General features: G+C 34.7%; 2 protein-coding genes and 1 non-coding gene across 3 annotated transcripts; 2 read left to right on the top strand and 1 right to left on the bottom strand.

Annotated features, from left to right (window-relative positions):
• Window positions 1–1,020: 1,020 nt before the first annotated feature.
• LOC125211024 (PLAT domain-containing protein 3-like) lies at window positions 1,021–1,880 on the top strand. Its single transcript, XM_048110697.1, has 2 exons — window positions 1,021–1,188; window positions 1,264–1,880. The coding sequence occupies exons 1-2, from the start codon at window positions 1,105–1,107 to the stop codon at window positions 1,735–1,737; spliced, it is 558 nt and encodes a 185-aa protein (XP_047966654.1). The 5' UTR covers window positions 1,021–1,104; the 3' UTR covers window positions 1,738–1,880.
• Window positions 1,881–5,512: 3,632 nt separating this feature from the next.
• On the top strand, window positions 5,513–9,624 carry LOC125211680. Its single transcript, XM_048111573.1, has 9 exons — window positions 5,513–5,704; window positions 5,783–5,835; window positions 5,922–5,967; window positions 7,134–7,173; window positions 7,449–7,729; window positions 7,820–7,880; window positions 8,134–8,216; window positions 8,352–8,702; window positions 9,274–9,624. The coding sequence occupies exons 1-9, from the start codon at window positions 5,672–5,674 to the stop codon at window positions 9,418–9,420; spliced, it is 1,095 nt and encodes a 364-aa protein (XP_047967530.1). The 5' UTR covers window positions 5,513–5,671; the 3' UTR covers window positions 9,421–9,624.
• Window positions 9,625–9,758: 134 nt separating this feature from the next.
• Window positions 9,759–9,831, bottom strand: TRNAA-AGC. The gene has a single exon. It is a non-coding gene; the product is annotated as a tRNA-Ala (tRNA).
• Window positions 9,832–12,426: the final 2,595 nt, after the last annotated feature.

Here is a 12,426-nt window from a genome sequence, read left to right on the forward strand (position 1 = left end):
CAAATTTTGGTTGTAGGAGTAGAGGAATTCAATTTATGTGTTAATAGTGGAATTTGTTTGATATATAGATGATTGAGTATATTTTGTTTAACTTTGATTAGAATTAAAAAGAAGAGAAAAGTAATTGAAATACGTTGGCTGATAGTGAGTTTCACGTGGTGAAAAGGTTTTCAAGAATAGAAAATGGACTAATTTTGTGGAAAGAACTAAAATGGCAAAAGAAGACTATTTTATAGTAGGATTTAGTGTATTTATTGAGAATTATGTATTACAAATATATTGATAATTATAGTAGAAATATTTGAACTTCGGTATTAGAAATATCTGGATACAAAGTGAAGAAATGTCTAGAAAAATATACTCCATTGTTCCCTAAAATAGACTAGTTTTACTATTTTGGATATCCCTTAAAATTAAACTAATTTTAAATAAAATAAAAACTTTTTTCCTCTGATCAGTCTCATTCTCATAGTCTCATTTTGGATCATCTCTTACAAGGTGAGTACCTCATCTACTATCAAAGCTCTCTCCCAGCGCCAAACTTTTGTGTGGATCGGTTTACTTAAAATCAAAATCTCGCTTTGTATATAAATTATTCACGTTTATATATGTATTTTTTTTTTATATTTTATCTAACATGTAGCGGTGTACTTGCCTCCATGAACATCATATATGTGGCAATCACATTTTTAAGAAGTAAAATTGGATTATAGTAATATGACAAGTATATTTACTTTTATCACTATTTCATAATTTTATGATAATAATTTTATTATTAAGTAAATAATTTATTTCCTTAAACCTTTTTAATTAGTAAATAGTACTCCTATTTCTTATTGATATACTTTGTCTGAATCACAACTTTATGTAGTATAATGATTGAGCTAGTCAAACGCCAAAATTTTGTTATGTTTGTTAGAGTTGAATAAGTAATACACAGATCAAGAAGAATTATCTGTACGATGAACTAGCTATAAATAGAGCACATGCAATATCTATATATCTATTTGAATCATACAATACAATATCTATACACAGTTTTATACAACTAGTATTGATTAGTCGAGAAGTAAATAGGTATTTTACGACCATCGGTAGAGAAAGATGTCCAGTCACATCGGGTTGATACACGCCACAGCTTCGCTCGTCGCCACCCTTTTCGTGATCACCTCATCCGCATCTTCTCCTGTGTGTGATTCTTATGTAATCGAGTTTGTTTAATTTTTATGATCATGGTGACCTTTAATTGTTTTTTTGACGTAGGATTGTGTTTACACACTGTATGTGGAGACGGGATCAGTGGTGAAAGCAGGGACCAACTCGAAAATCAGCGTGACGCTGAGCGACTCGAGCAAGGCCTCGGTTTGGATCCCGGACCTCAAGGAATGGGGCCTCAAGGGCCCAAAACACGACTACTTGGAGAGGGGAAGTGTCGATGTTTTCACGGGCCTCGCGCCCTGCATCGGGGCCCCCATTTGCAAGATCAATATCACCTCTGATGGCGCCGGGTCCCACCACGGCTGGCTCTGTAACTCCGTGGAGATCACCTCCACGGGGCACCGCATGGGCTGCAGCCAGTCCATTTTCTACGTGGACCAGTGGCTCTCCAGGGATGCGCCGCCCTACAACTTGTCGGCTGTTGTTAACGGCTGTGGAGATTTTGCGGCCCGGAAAAGTGTTGGCCCATTTGTTTTCGCGAGGCCCATTGGATCTGTTTCTGCGGCTGCTGCAAAGTGAAGTGCGATGAGTTTTTATATTGTTCTAGTGAGATTAAATTGATCGAACAAGGCTTTGTTTTCCGTTTTTCAAGTAAATAAAATAGAGTTTGTTTGCTTGCAAAATTTAAGTCAGTCTACTATTTTTTCTAGCTCACATGTAAAAAAAACTGAAATAGTCAAGTTTAGTTTGAATAATAGTATTATTAACATACATGACATGACACTACTATAAAAAAACACATCTAAGGACGCTTTTAAAGTTAATTCGGGACACTATTTTTTGTTTCTAAATATTTCACCGACGCTTTAAAAAGCGTCCTTATTGGTAGCGTGCCAAATTAAAATAAATACGCAATTAGCAAGCATCGGTGAATTAATTTGAAGACACTTTTAAATTGCGTCTTCAACATATTTTCCAACGCAATTCATAAAAGCGTCCTAGTTTTCACATCCTTACTAACATTAAGACACTATTAAAAAGTGTCCCGAAATTTACTTGAAAGTGTCTCCAATTAAACAATCAAAGATATGTCAATTAGATATATAATATATTATATACAATATACAATATACAATTGTGAATTTGAAGTATATGTAAGTAATGACCTTGATGGTGGTTTTCTTTTTTATTTTTTCATGGGTTCTTTATATGAGCATAGTCCACAAAAGTATATGTTAGTAATGAACACGATACCATCTCTGTCTTCCGACGTCAATGACGACTATGATCGAGGAGTTTTGCAAGGAAGCTAAGAGATAAATGAATATGGGAGACAAGAACATTTACTACTTGCATTAATTGATTGTAATGCGTGTTTTTATTGTTTATTTTCATGTCAATATGGCATATTCACTACACTAAGCTAACTAACCTCCTAACTAATTAGTGTAGCCGATTCGCATTGAAAGCAACAAAATGCTACTATACACCTAATAATCTAATTGGTATTCGATTTCCTAAATAAAATAATATTTCCTTCATTCTAACTAAGTTGAATCGTATTCCTTTTTGAGATGTTCCAACTAAGTTGAGTCATTTCTATTTTTGACAAAAAACAAAACATCCAATCACTCTTACTTTATTCCACCATTGATTTTACTCTGTCTATTTATCTTTCCTACTTTATTCCTCTCTCCTATTTTTCAACACAATTTCTAATCTCCGTACCCAAAAGTTTTGTCTCAACTTAGTTAGGACGGAGGGAGTACTAAGATATAATATAGGATTGAGTTGTGAGATTATTTTAGTCATATAGGGTTAGCTATGACTAATTATTCCATAATTCATCTAGGATTGAATCTCATGAATAAAACACACTACACATTTAATTTGGGATACAATCTTGCAAGCCGAACACCCCCTAGGGGTATTCAGTTTGAAAGATTATGCCCAATTATTAAATTAGTACTCCCTCATTTCCATAGTAATAGAGTCACTTTGGCATTTGGTACGTTCCATAGTAATATAGTCATTTCTCTTTTTAGTAAAAGTCAACACATTTTCCACACCTACTTTACTCTCTCTTACTTTTTTCTCTCTTCATCTATCTATCTTTTTCATTTTCCACTTTATTCTTCTTTTACTTAACTCGCCTAACACAAATTTTTTTAATCTCCGTGCTGAAAAGAAACACCTCCATTACTATGGAACGGGTCGAGTATTATGTTTGGTTCATGATATTGAACCTCATTACTTAATCTAAGATGGATAGTCATGTGATAATTAGTCATTGTCAATCCCGTTCTACTAAATAATCTCACAACTTAATCTTAGATTATACTATCTTGCTTGATAAAAGGAAAAAATGATGAAAGTTTTTCTTACTCCTCTTCCTTTTCTATAAAAATCCAAATTTTGATGTCAATACTCCATAGATAGTAGTTCGAACTGTATGTTGGGAGAATTTGAATATTGAACAAAACCGGATAATCTGAAAGTCGTGAAGATATCACTTTAAGATCAAATCAATTTCGGTGGTTCTACCAAAATATTTGATCGGATAAAATTCAGAAGATTTACTACAATATGTTGATATATAAGATTGTACAAAACCAGAAGAATCGATCAGAATTTGAAGAAGACGAACCAGTGCACCTGCTGATGAAACAGTGCATCTGTTGGGAATATAACTGAAAATAACTAATTTTCAAAAGGTTTCCGAAATTGCAAATTAGTCCTTTGACTTTCAGAAATTACATTTTCGGATGAATTTCTTATACAGGGGTTGCCGCCCCTTGGACCCCGCTACCCGGGGGCGCTGCCCCCGGACCCCCGTTCATCTGTTAAGGGGCTTCGCCGCTAACATCATAATGAATTCAAATAAGCGTGCACTCCGCACCTCCATACTTAAATGATGTATCATTATAATAATACTAATCAATCAAGTTAATCCAATTATACTAAAATATCCAACACTGTATAGGAACAATAATCTATTTCGCTCGAATGGTTTATAGGGGAACCCTGCCTCTGATCCATTCGACACGGGCAATTTCTTTTCTGTCAATACGCCCTGCAATTTGTACTTGAATTCCATTTGTATCCGCTTGTTTAGTTAATTCAATAGCATTTTTCATTGCTTTTCGAAATGAAATTTGATTTTTTAACTGTCCAGCTATAAATTCTATATATTGCTACTATTTTATCTAATAAACCAAACGACACCTTACTAATTTTGTCAAGTTTCTCCCTTTGCATTACCATGTTGTTGGTTCAGCGGCTCACACCACTCTCAATTCAACCTCACCTCGGGGTGCAAATTTAGTTCTCGGGTTTTGGGTATACGCGGTCCTGACCCAATACCCGACGGGTTTTGGGTACCCGAAACCCGAAATTATGGGTTAGGGTATGGGTTTGGGTAGTTAATGTTAGAATTTTTCAGATTTAGGGTACTCAAAACCAGTATTATAGTACCCGACTAATATCTAATTAAACCCGATTAATTATGTATTGTAATTAAGATTTTTATTTAGTATAGGGCCGACGGCCCGTAGGGTAAATTTATTTAACCACATTTAAACTTAGGGTAGTAGAATCGTAATCTGGAAAAAGCTAAAGCATTAAAATTGAAAGTTTAAACTTTTAATAATAGTCAATATATAGTAGTATTGTGAGTTAATGAAGAGAGAGTAAAATAAGAGAGATGAAAAAGTAGAGATAGAGATGTTTCTATTTTATGAAACGTTTCATTTTTAATGGGACAAACTAAAAAGGAAAACGTTTCATTTCTAACAGGACAGAGGGAGTAAATTCTATTCTCGTCCCAATATAATTTATATAAATAGAATAAATTTGAAATTTAGTAAGTTCGGGTTTATCGGTACCTGATTAGTTGAGTTCGGATACACGCATTGCGTATCAGGGTATCCGAATTCACATACGGATCGGATTTTAGATATGGATATTTTTGAAATTTTGGGAATCTTTTGGGTTTGGGTACCCATGGGTATCCGAATTTGCAGGCTACTCACCCCATCGTGACTCGCTACTCCTTTTTATAGAGCACTAGTACTACCTCTTTCTAGTCATATTTTATCATTTCAGTCCATTCATATCCACACTCACGTGTTAATGTAAAACTAATAATTATGACTCGCATAGTCAACTAAGTTATTCAATACATTTTTTTTTACGTTTCTTAAAACTTATAATTCAAACCGAATGTGAATGTGAGTTCTGTTATAAAAGAGGTATAAATAATTATATTAATATTCACTTGCTGACAGAGCGGTATGAAGATTAATTTACAAAGTAGTACAGTTAAAAGCATGATTAATTAATGAGTTTCCTTCTCTGACTCTCTTCTTCAATTCCGAGATAACTTCCTAAACACTCTCCCGTCTCCCTCTCAATTCCGAGATCTGAGCTACCTTCTTCCTTTGGCTGCTTTTACCGAATTCGAAACCCCTAATTTCAACGAGCACTTCTCAAGGTGCTGCTCGAGGTGCCATTTATGGATCCTGACCCTCCTAAACGTCCAAAAAGGGTCTGCGCTTCATTGTCATACGCATTCTTAATTAAGTGGTATTATTATCTGATTTTTTTTCTGTTTGTGATTTCTCAGGTTCATAAATATGTTCCAAAACCTCAAACTCGGAAATCCGTTTCAACTGCAATGTACTCTTAACAAACCTCCACAACCGGCTTGTATTTCCATTTTCTATGTATAATTCTCAAGACTGATGTTGGAATGAACTTTGCAGTGGCGATGATGGCGGAACGCAGCGATTCCCTGCCCGCGGAGTTTCCGTAATTCTCTCTCCTATTTACTTATTTTTCGCTCTCCAATTTTGTCTGCCGATTAAGGAAAGATAAATTATCAGAATCAATTATTTCGTTTTGAACTTGAGGGATTTTAGGAACACAGCTGTGGTCTTGTTGCACTTTCCCTACTCACATAATCACATGAGCTTGCTTCTCATTGACATTGTAATTAAAGGTTTTGAATGATTTATTTATTGCAAAATTTAAGAGGATAATTCTCTACCGCTCTACCATGATGAACTTGCGGGAAAAACTTTTACACTATAAGTTACTTATACAAGTGCTTTAGTAATTACTACAGAGAATATTTAATTTAGCTGAAGAATTAAATTGAGATTGACAGCAAAATGTTAAGAAACTTAGTGGTGTATGATCAGACTACTTTTCGTGTTTATTTAATCTTTTGCTGAATGGTTTCTGGTTAGAACAAGGATCTGTTTTCTTGATTTAGTTTTATGTGCATGATTCACCCTGAAACCAATTACAACAGGGACTAGTTACATTCGTGTTAAATCTCTTAAAATAGATGAAAATTGGTTTAGATATGGTTGTGTACAATATATAGGCTTATGGGTGTCTGAGCAAAATAAGTCGTCTAAGAAAATTTTATTTAATATCTAATTGAATGCAGATCTTGTTTTCAAGTTCATAAGTGACAGTTTACTACTCTCTATTACTTCATTTATCAAAAGTAGTAAAAGGATAAATGAAGTAAAAGTGAAATGGGAAATTTAATGGTGGATATTCCAAAAGACAGAGGAGTAGTGTTTTTCCCTATTGTTCTTTCCTGTTTTGCTCTTTCCATTTTTGTAGGAGTGTAATTAGCCTATACATATACCTTGGAGTTTTGATTTTTCTTATTCCTTCATATAGAAAAGATACAACAAAGGTTCCCAGTATGATAGAACCATTTTTTTGCTTTTCAATGTTATATGGCTTCCTCCTTAATCATATCATATTGTTGCAATATGTTTGCTTCCAGTGGATTTTCATCTTTTGGTTTGAGTAGATATGTTGCAGTGATTAAACTTTTTGCAGCCCTTTGCATTGCTATAACATGGGAAAGATTGTAGTCCTAGCTTATCAATGTATTTCTGAGGTAATTATTGCCTGATAGATGTTTCTGACTGCTTCAATTTCCCAATTTGTAGGGGCATCTAGCAAAGCCGGGAGTAAAAGTGGAGAAGAAATGTAATCTCTTTTCTGAAATCTCGTTAGGTTGCAGTTAATATAATTTTTAGTTGTTTAATATGGGTGCCACTTTGTAAATTTATTTAATGACAAATATTAGCTGGTGCTATTGGGTATGGCCTTTGCCTTTGTAAATGAGAAACGTAATTATTTGTTTTGTACAGGATAGAGAAACATAAACCTATTAGTATAGCAATTTTTATCAGGTTTCAGACAGTATTATGGTATTTTTGTTATGTCTCATTATGAAACTATGTTTGAATTTGAAACCACAGCTCCAGTGCAAGTTGCCTTTTCACACGAAGTTGAATCAAGTACCATAACAGGCTCAAGCAGACAAAGGCAAAGGGCTGATGATGGAAGTTCTTCGGCCTACTCAGAAGCATCTACCACCGGCGAAATGCAAGATTATTTTACTTCTACATCCTCTGCAAGAACACAAGACGTCACTGACAATATTGTTGATGAAACTGGTGGTGCTACTGTGAAGAAGAAGAAGAAGAAGAAGAAGAAGAAGAAGAAGAAGAAGAAGAAGAAAGAATATCGAGCCCCTTGGGTAAAGACAATTTTCTTAATCCTATCCCTTTTCCAAACTATATGGAGAAAAATACTGAGGTTGAGCTTATGTCTTCAACTTTGTCCGCAGGATTATAATAGTTTGTATCCTACTGAACTACCTCTTAGGAAACCTCATTCTGGAAACCCAGGTATCTCTCTGATGTATTACAATGAAGAGCTTTTTAGTACCCATTTTATTGAGGAACAGTATGGGGCTGCAGGGGATCTGGGTGGTCCCACTAATGAAATGCTTTTGTGAAGGAAAAATATAATAAATACAATCAGATTAGGATAGCTAAAATAACTTGATTCTTCAACCTTATAGCCTGTCTTCTGAGTTTTGTAAATTAAAATCTACCATGTGGCAATAATAGTAATTCTTTTCTGTTTTGCTTCCTCCAGAAATTCTTGATAAAGCTGAATTCGAGGATGCTAAGGAGTATGATGAAAAATCTCTAAATTCTGCTTCAATTCTTGGCTTGCTGGTCAGTATTATATTTGATTTAATATTGAACATGTTTGTTCGTGTGTCTCCTTGTAAATGTAATTATAGATATCCTCCTCATCTTTTGATATTAGATTTCTGATTTTCGGTCCATTTTGCTTCTTTTCATTCACAGGAAAAAGACGATACACCTAGGATGCTTGTTTTCAAGTTTCCTCCCAATCTTCCTGTAGGCAGAGCACCAGGATATGCCAACAGGAGAGAAACAGATGATAACTTGAGAGCAGTAGAAAAATCAGTGAAAATCGGGAAAGGAAAGGAGAAAGTAATGGTTGGCAGTGTTGCAAAATCTTCTGGCAACTCTCATGGCATAAAAGAGAAAGAAATAGCTGGAAGCTTCATAATGAGTGGTTCCCCACGTAAAAAAGACACCAGTTTGGAGGAGTTTCCTGAGGGATACATGGGCAAGATGTTGGTCTACAAAAGTGGTGCTGTTAAGTTCAAGTTAGGAGATATCATGTATAATGTGAGTCATTTTTACCCTGCTTCATGCTTTTGTACTTTCCTAATCCTGTTTCTGTTGACACATCATTTCTGTTGGAATTCATGCTTACTAATTTTCTGCCCTGTCCTGGAAACTGTATTGCGTGCTAGCCATTTTCTGCTGGACAAACTGTATAGATTAACTGAAGGACATGGTTTCAGGAAACCCTTATAGACAACATTTTAGCTTTAATTCATTTAAAGCTAATTACCAAATACCAATAGAAATAGCGTTATAGCCATAAGTAAGCTTCAGTTTTCCTATTTATATTAGGCTCAAAGTTATGAAGTATTTTCTCCATTTTTATCATAACAGCAACTTCTGCATTGCCCTCCTATGTTATCATAACAGTCACGAATCGTGACTGTAGGTTTAGCTGAATGAACTTGATCTTAGCCAATGTAGACTCAAGTGGTCAGGATGACATGTTTTCAGGGCTGTGTGGGTGTTTTATTCTGGACATAAATAAATACCGGTTATAGTTGCACCGTAATCTATTTGTATCTTTTCAAAATTGATCCTATCATCTGTAACATTATGGCATGGCTTGCAGGTTTCTTCTGGTACTGCCTGCACTTTCCATCAAAATGTTATGGCGGTCAACATAAAGGATAAACGGTGCTGTGATTTGGGAGGACCAGACATGACAGCTATTGTGACTCCCAACATCGACTCCCTGTTAAGTAGCCAGATGGATTGATTTGGATTAGCAGTGCCGTAGTCCTTAGCAACTATATGCAGATCCAAGTAGCTAACTTGCGTTCGTGATGCATGACCAAGACATACAGCTTCACGGGCGTGTAGATTTGATTGTACAAATGTGTAGCATGGCGCAGATATATTGTTGCATCATTTTGTAGGAGTTATCACTATTCTGAATTACCTATTCTGCAAAGTTCTCATCTCTCGAGTCTCAACCGTCTCGTAAGTAGGTTCAGGTGAGTATGTTTAAGCTGAAAAACAAAAAAATAGTACAATGAAAACTAAATCCAGATTTAATGATGATAAGTTGAAACCAGTAGAGATACAAGAACAAAATGGAGGTGCGGGGAATCGAACCCCGGACCTTTCGCATGCTAAGCGAGCGCTCTACCATATGAGCTACACCCCCCAAACTAAACCTTATTTGTATGATGCTTTGTGATACCGATTTTTTGTAATGAATACTCCAAACTGTCCCGAATTATCTGGGACAGAGTGAGTAATAAATAATGCATGGGAAATGAGCGTGAAAAAGAGTCCATGGAAGCAAAGAGAAACGATAAAGAAGGGTTAGTTTCCAGGTTTGATATGCACAAAAAATAAGAAATGAAATATGTCTTATGAGTCTATGACTCTTATCTCACCAAGGAGTAAAATGACTGTCTAACGCTTCTTAAATACGGATTATGAAAATAAGGGGAAAACGATCATAATTAGCTTAATAAATGAACCAACAAAAATCTAAATAAAAAAGAGCTCACTTGAAGAGAAGCAATATTTTTTTTCTGTAGTGTATTTTTTTATCTGTATTATATCCAAAATCACATGCACTATGGTATTGGTATCAATATGTCATAAATAACGTGGAAATTTAGTGTCATAATCCTTGACAATGAGCTTTGGCTTTCAAGCTTACCCGAGATGGATTAGGTAACTTGCATAGTTGCATCTTTAATTTCGTCAACAAAAGCCAAATTACCAAGTTTGAATCCATGATGCAGTTCTTTTGCAATAACGTGATTATTTATTTAGGATTAAGTACTTTAGTTGTAGGGGTGGTTATAACTCATGATCATAAGATTATCCATGTAGAATTAAGGTATAAGATTCAATCTCATGGCTCAAACACAATTCATATTCAACTATGAAAAACAATCTTGCAAACCGAATGGTCCTATGTGTCTTATTTGATCCAAGTTTCGCACATATTAACAAAAGTCTTAGTAAATTTGGAAACGTCAAAAAAATACTCCCTCCGTCCATGAAAAATAGGACACTTTGTGAATGACACGAGTTTTAATGTAGAATTGGTAAAGTAAGATAGAAAGGAAAAAAGTAAGAGAAAATTAGTGTTAGTGGAATGTAGGATCTATATTGTTAGTAAGAGAGAAGGAAAAAAAGTAGATAGGTTGTTGAAAACCTTCCTTTTTTGAATGTGTCCTATTTTTCGTGGACAACCAAAAATAGCAAATGTGTCATATTTTTCGTGAACAGAGGGAGTACTATTTGTTGGGAAATATTGTTACAATTAAGTGTTTTAATTGATACCAAAACCTCAAATATTATAAAACCTATAATGAATTTTAGTTCAAATAAGGTCCCTCTTGATATGATATAATGAAATGCTGGTAGAATGGATTGAATGTAGGAATAGAATGCAAATAGGAATGAAATGACATATTCTTTTACATTTCCTTTGAACTTTCATTCCATTCCGTCTATATTCCATTATACTATTAAATATAAGTATGCTTAGTTTTCTGCCTTGGCTACCAACTTTGGCGCACTTAAGGTTGTTTTAATACTCCCTCCGTCCCGCTTTAGCAGTCCCATTGACTTTTCTGCACTCGTTTTGTAAAAATGATAATAAATAGTTAAAGTGGAGAAATAATAAAGTAAAAAAGAGAATAATGTATATAAGACTCTTCTCTATATTATTCTCTTTTTACTTTATTATTTCTCCACTTTAACTATTTATTATCATTTTTACAAAACGAATGCAGAAAAGTCACTGGGACTGCTAAAGCGGGACGGAGGAAGTATTTAATTATACGGTATTGAAACATCATGGTTTTACAAAGACATTGGTTTCGAATAGAGAACGCATATTTTCTATTGTTATCTGGAATGATTTGTTGAGACTCAGTGATGCAAAACATATAGAGAAAACACACTAAACGGAGAAGTAATTAGAGAAACCCTAGTTTCTGTGAAAACGAAAAATATTATTATCAAAATCAACTGCGTCCAAGGACAAAAAAAAATTATATTTATAAGCGTCTAGAAACCCTAGAAATTCAAAAGGAAATAAAACACAAAATAGAAAATTAAAACTAAGTCCGAAAAAACAGTAAACTGTCGTTTTCACCCCTAAACAATGTCAGATGGCCAAAATCCATCGTCCGTCATTGCGACAATGTCGCGTTGCTTTCACCCTCAAATCGCGTTTCACATGCACCGTGCGAATTTCAAGTCATTTTGACACCGAAGGTTTCAGCCTGATTTCTACGTTCGAACTGCAGCACTCAATGATACTAAACTGCACTTCACAATAACTTATCATCCCCAATCGGATGGCTAGACTGTGGTTTGAAAAGAAGTGAGTGCAAAAAAGATGCGACTCGGCTATGAGGGAATGAAGGGAGTGCTAAGTTTTCAGTATATAGCGGTATACTTCCTCTATCCTATAAAAATATGTGTATTTTCCACGTCCACTCGTCCCATAAAAATATGAGCAATTTTATTTATGGAAATTTGTCCTCAACTTACTCATATGGAGTATATCAATTTATTTACAATTTAAACCACCATGACTCATCATTACAAATCATTAAACACTTAATGTAGATCCCACTAACACTACTTTAAATACTCTTCACCTTCTCTTTCTTATTTTACCAATTTTACAATAATTTTAAGAATTCTCGTGTTATTTTAAATGCATATATTTTTATGCAACGAAGGGAGTATAAAAATTCATATCAAAAAATTTCACCAATGTACT

The sequence above is a fragment of the Salvia hispanica genome, chromosome 3, assembly GCF_023119035.1.
Source record: "Salvia hispanica cultivar TCC Black 2014 chromosome 3, UniMelb_Shisp_WGS_1.0, whole genome shotgun sequence".
In the NCBI taxonomy this organism is placed as follows: Eukaryota; Viridiplantae; Streptophyta; class Magnoliopsida; order Lamiales; family Lamiaceae; genus Salvia; species Salvia hispanica.

Excerpts from the sequence above, each read along its gene's own strand:
- LOC125211680 (XM_048111573.1), top strand. The coding sequence starts at position 5,672 with ATGGATCCTGACCCTCCTAAACGTCCAAAAAGG. Across the intron at positions 5,705-5,782 it reads CTCCTAAACGTCCAAAAAGG|GTTCATAAATATGTTCCAAA; the intron begins GTCTGCGCTTCA and ends GTGATTTCTCAG. Across the intron at positions 7,730-7,819 it reads AAGAATATCGAGCCCCTTGG|GATTATAATAGTTTGTATCC; the intron begins GTAAAGACAATT and ends CTTTGTCCGCAG.
- LOC125211024 (XM_048110697.1), top strand. The coding sequence starts at position 1,105 with ATGTCCAGTCACATCGGGTTGATACACGCCACAGCTTCGCTCGTCGCC. Across the intron at positions 1,189-1,263 it reads CCTCATCCGCATCTTCTCCT|GATTGTGTTTACACACTGTA; the intron begins GTGTGTGATTCT and ends TTTTTGACGTAG.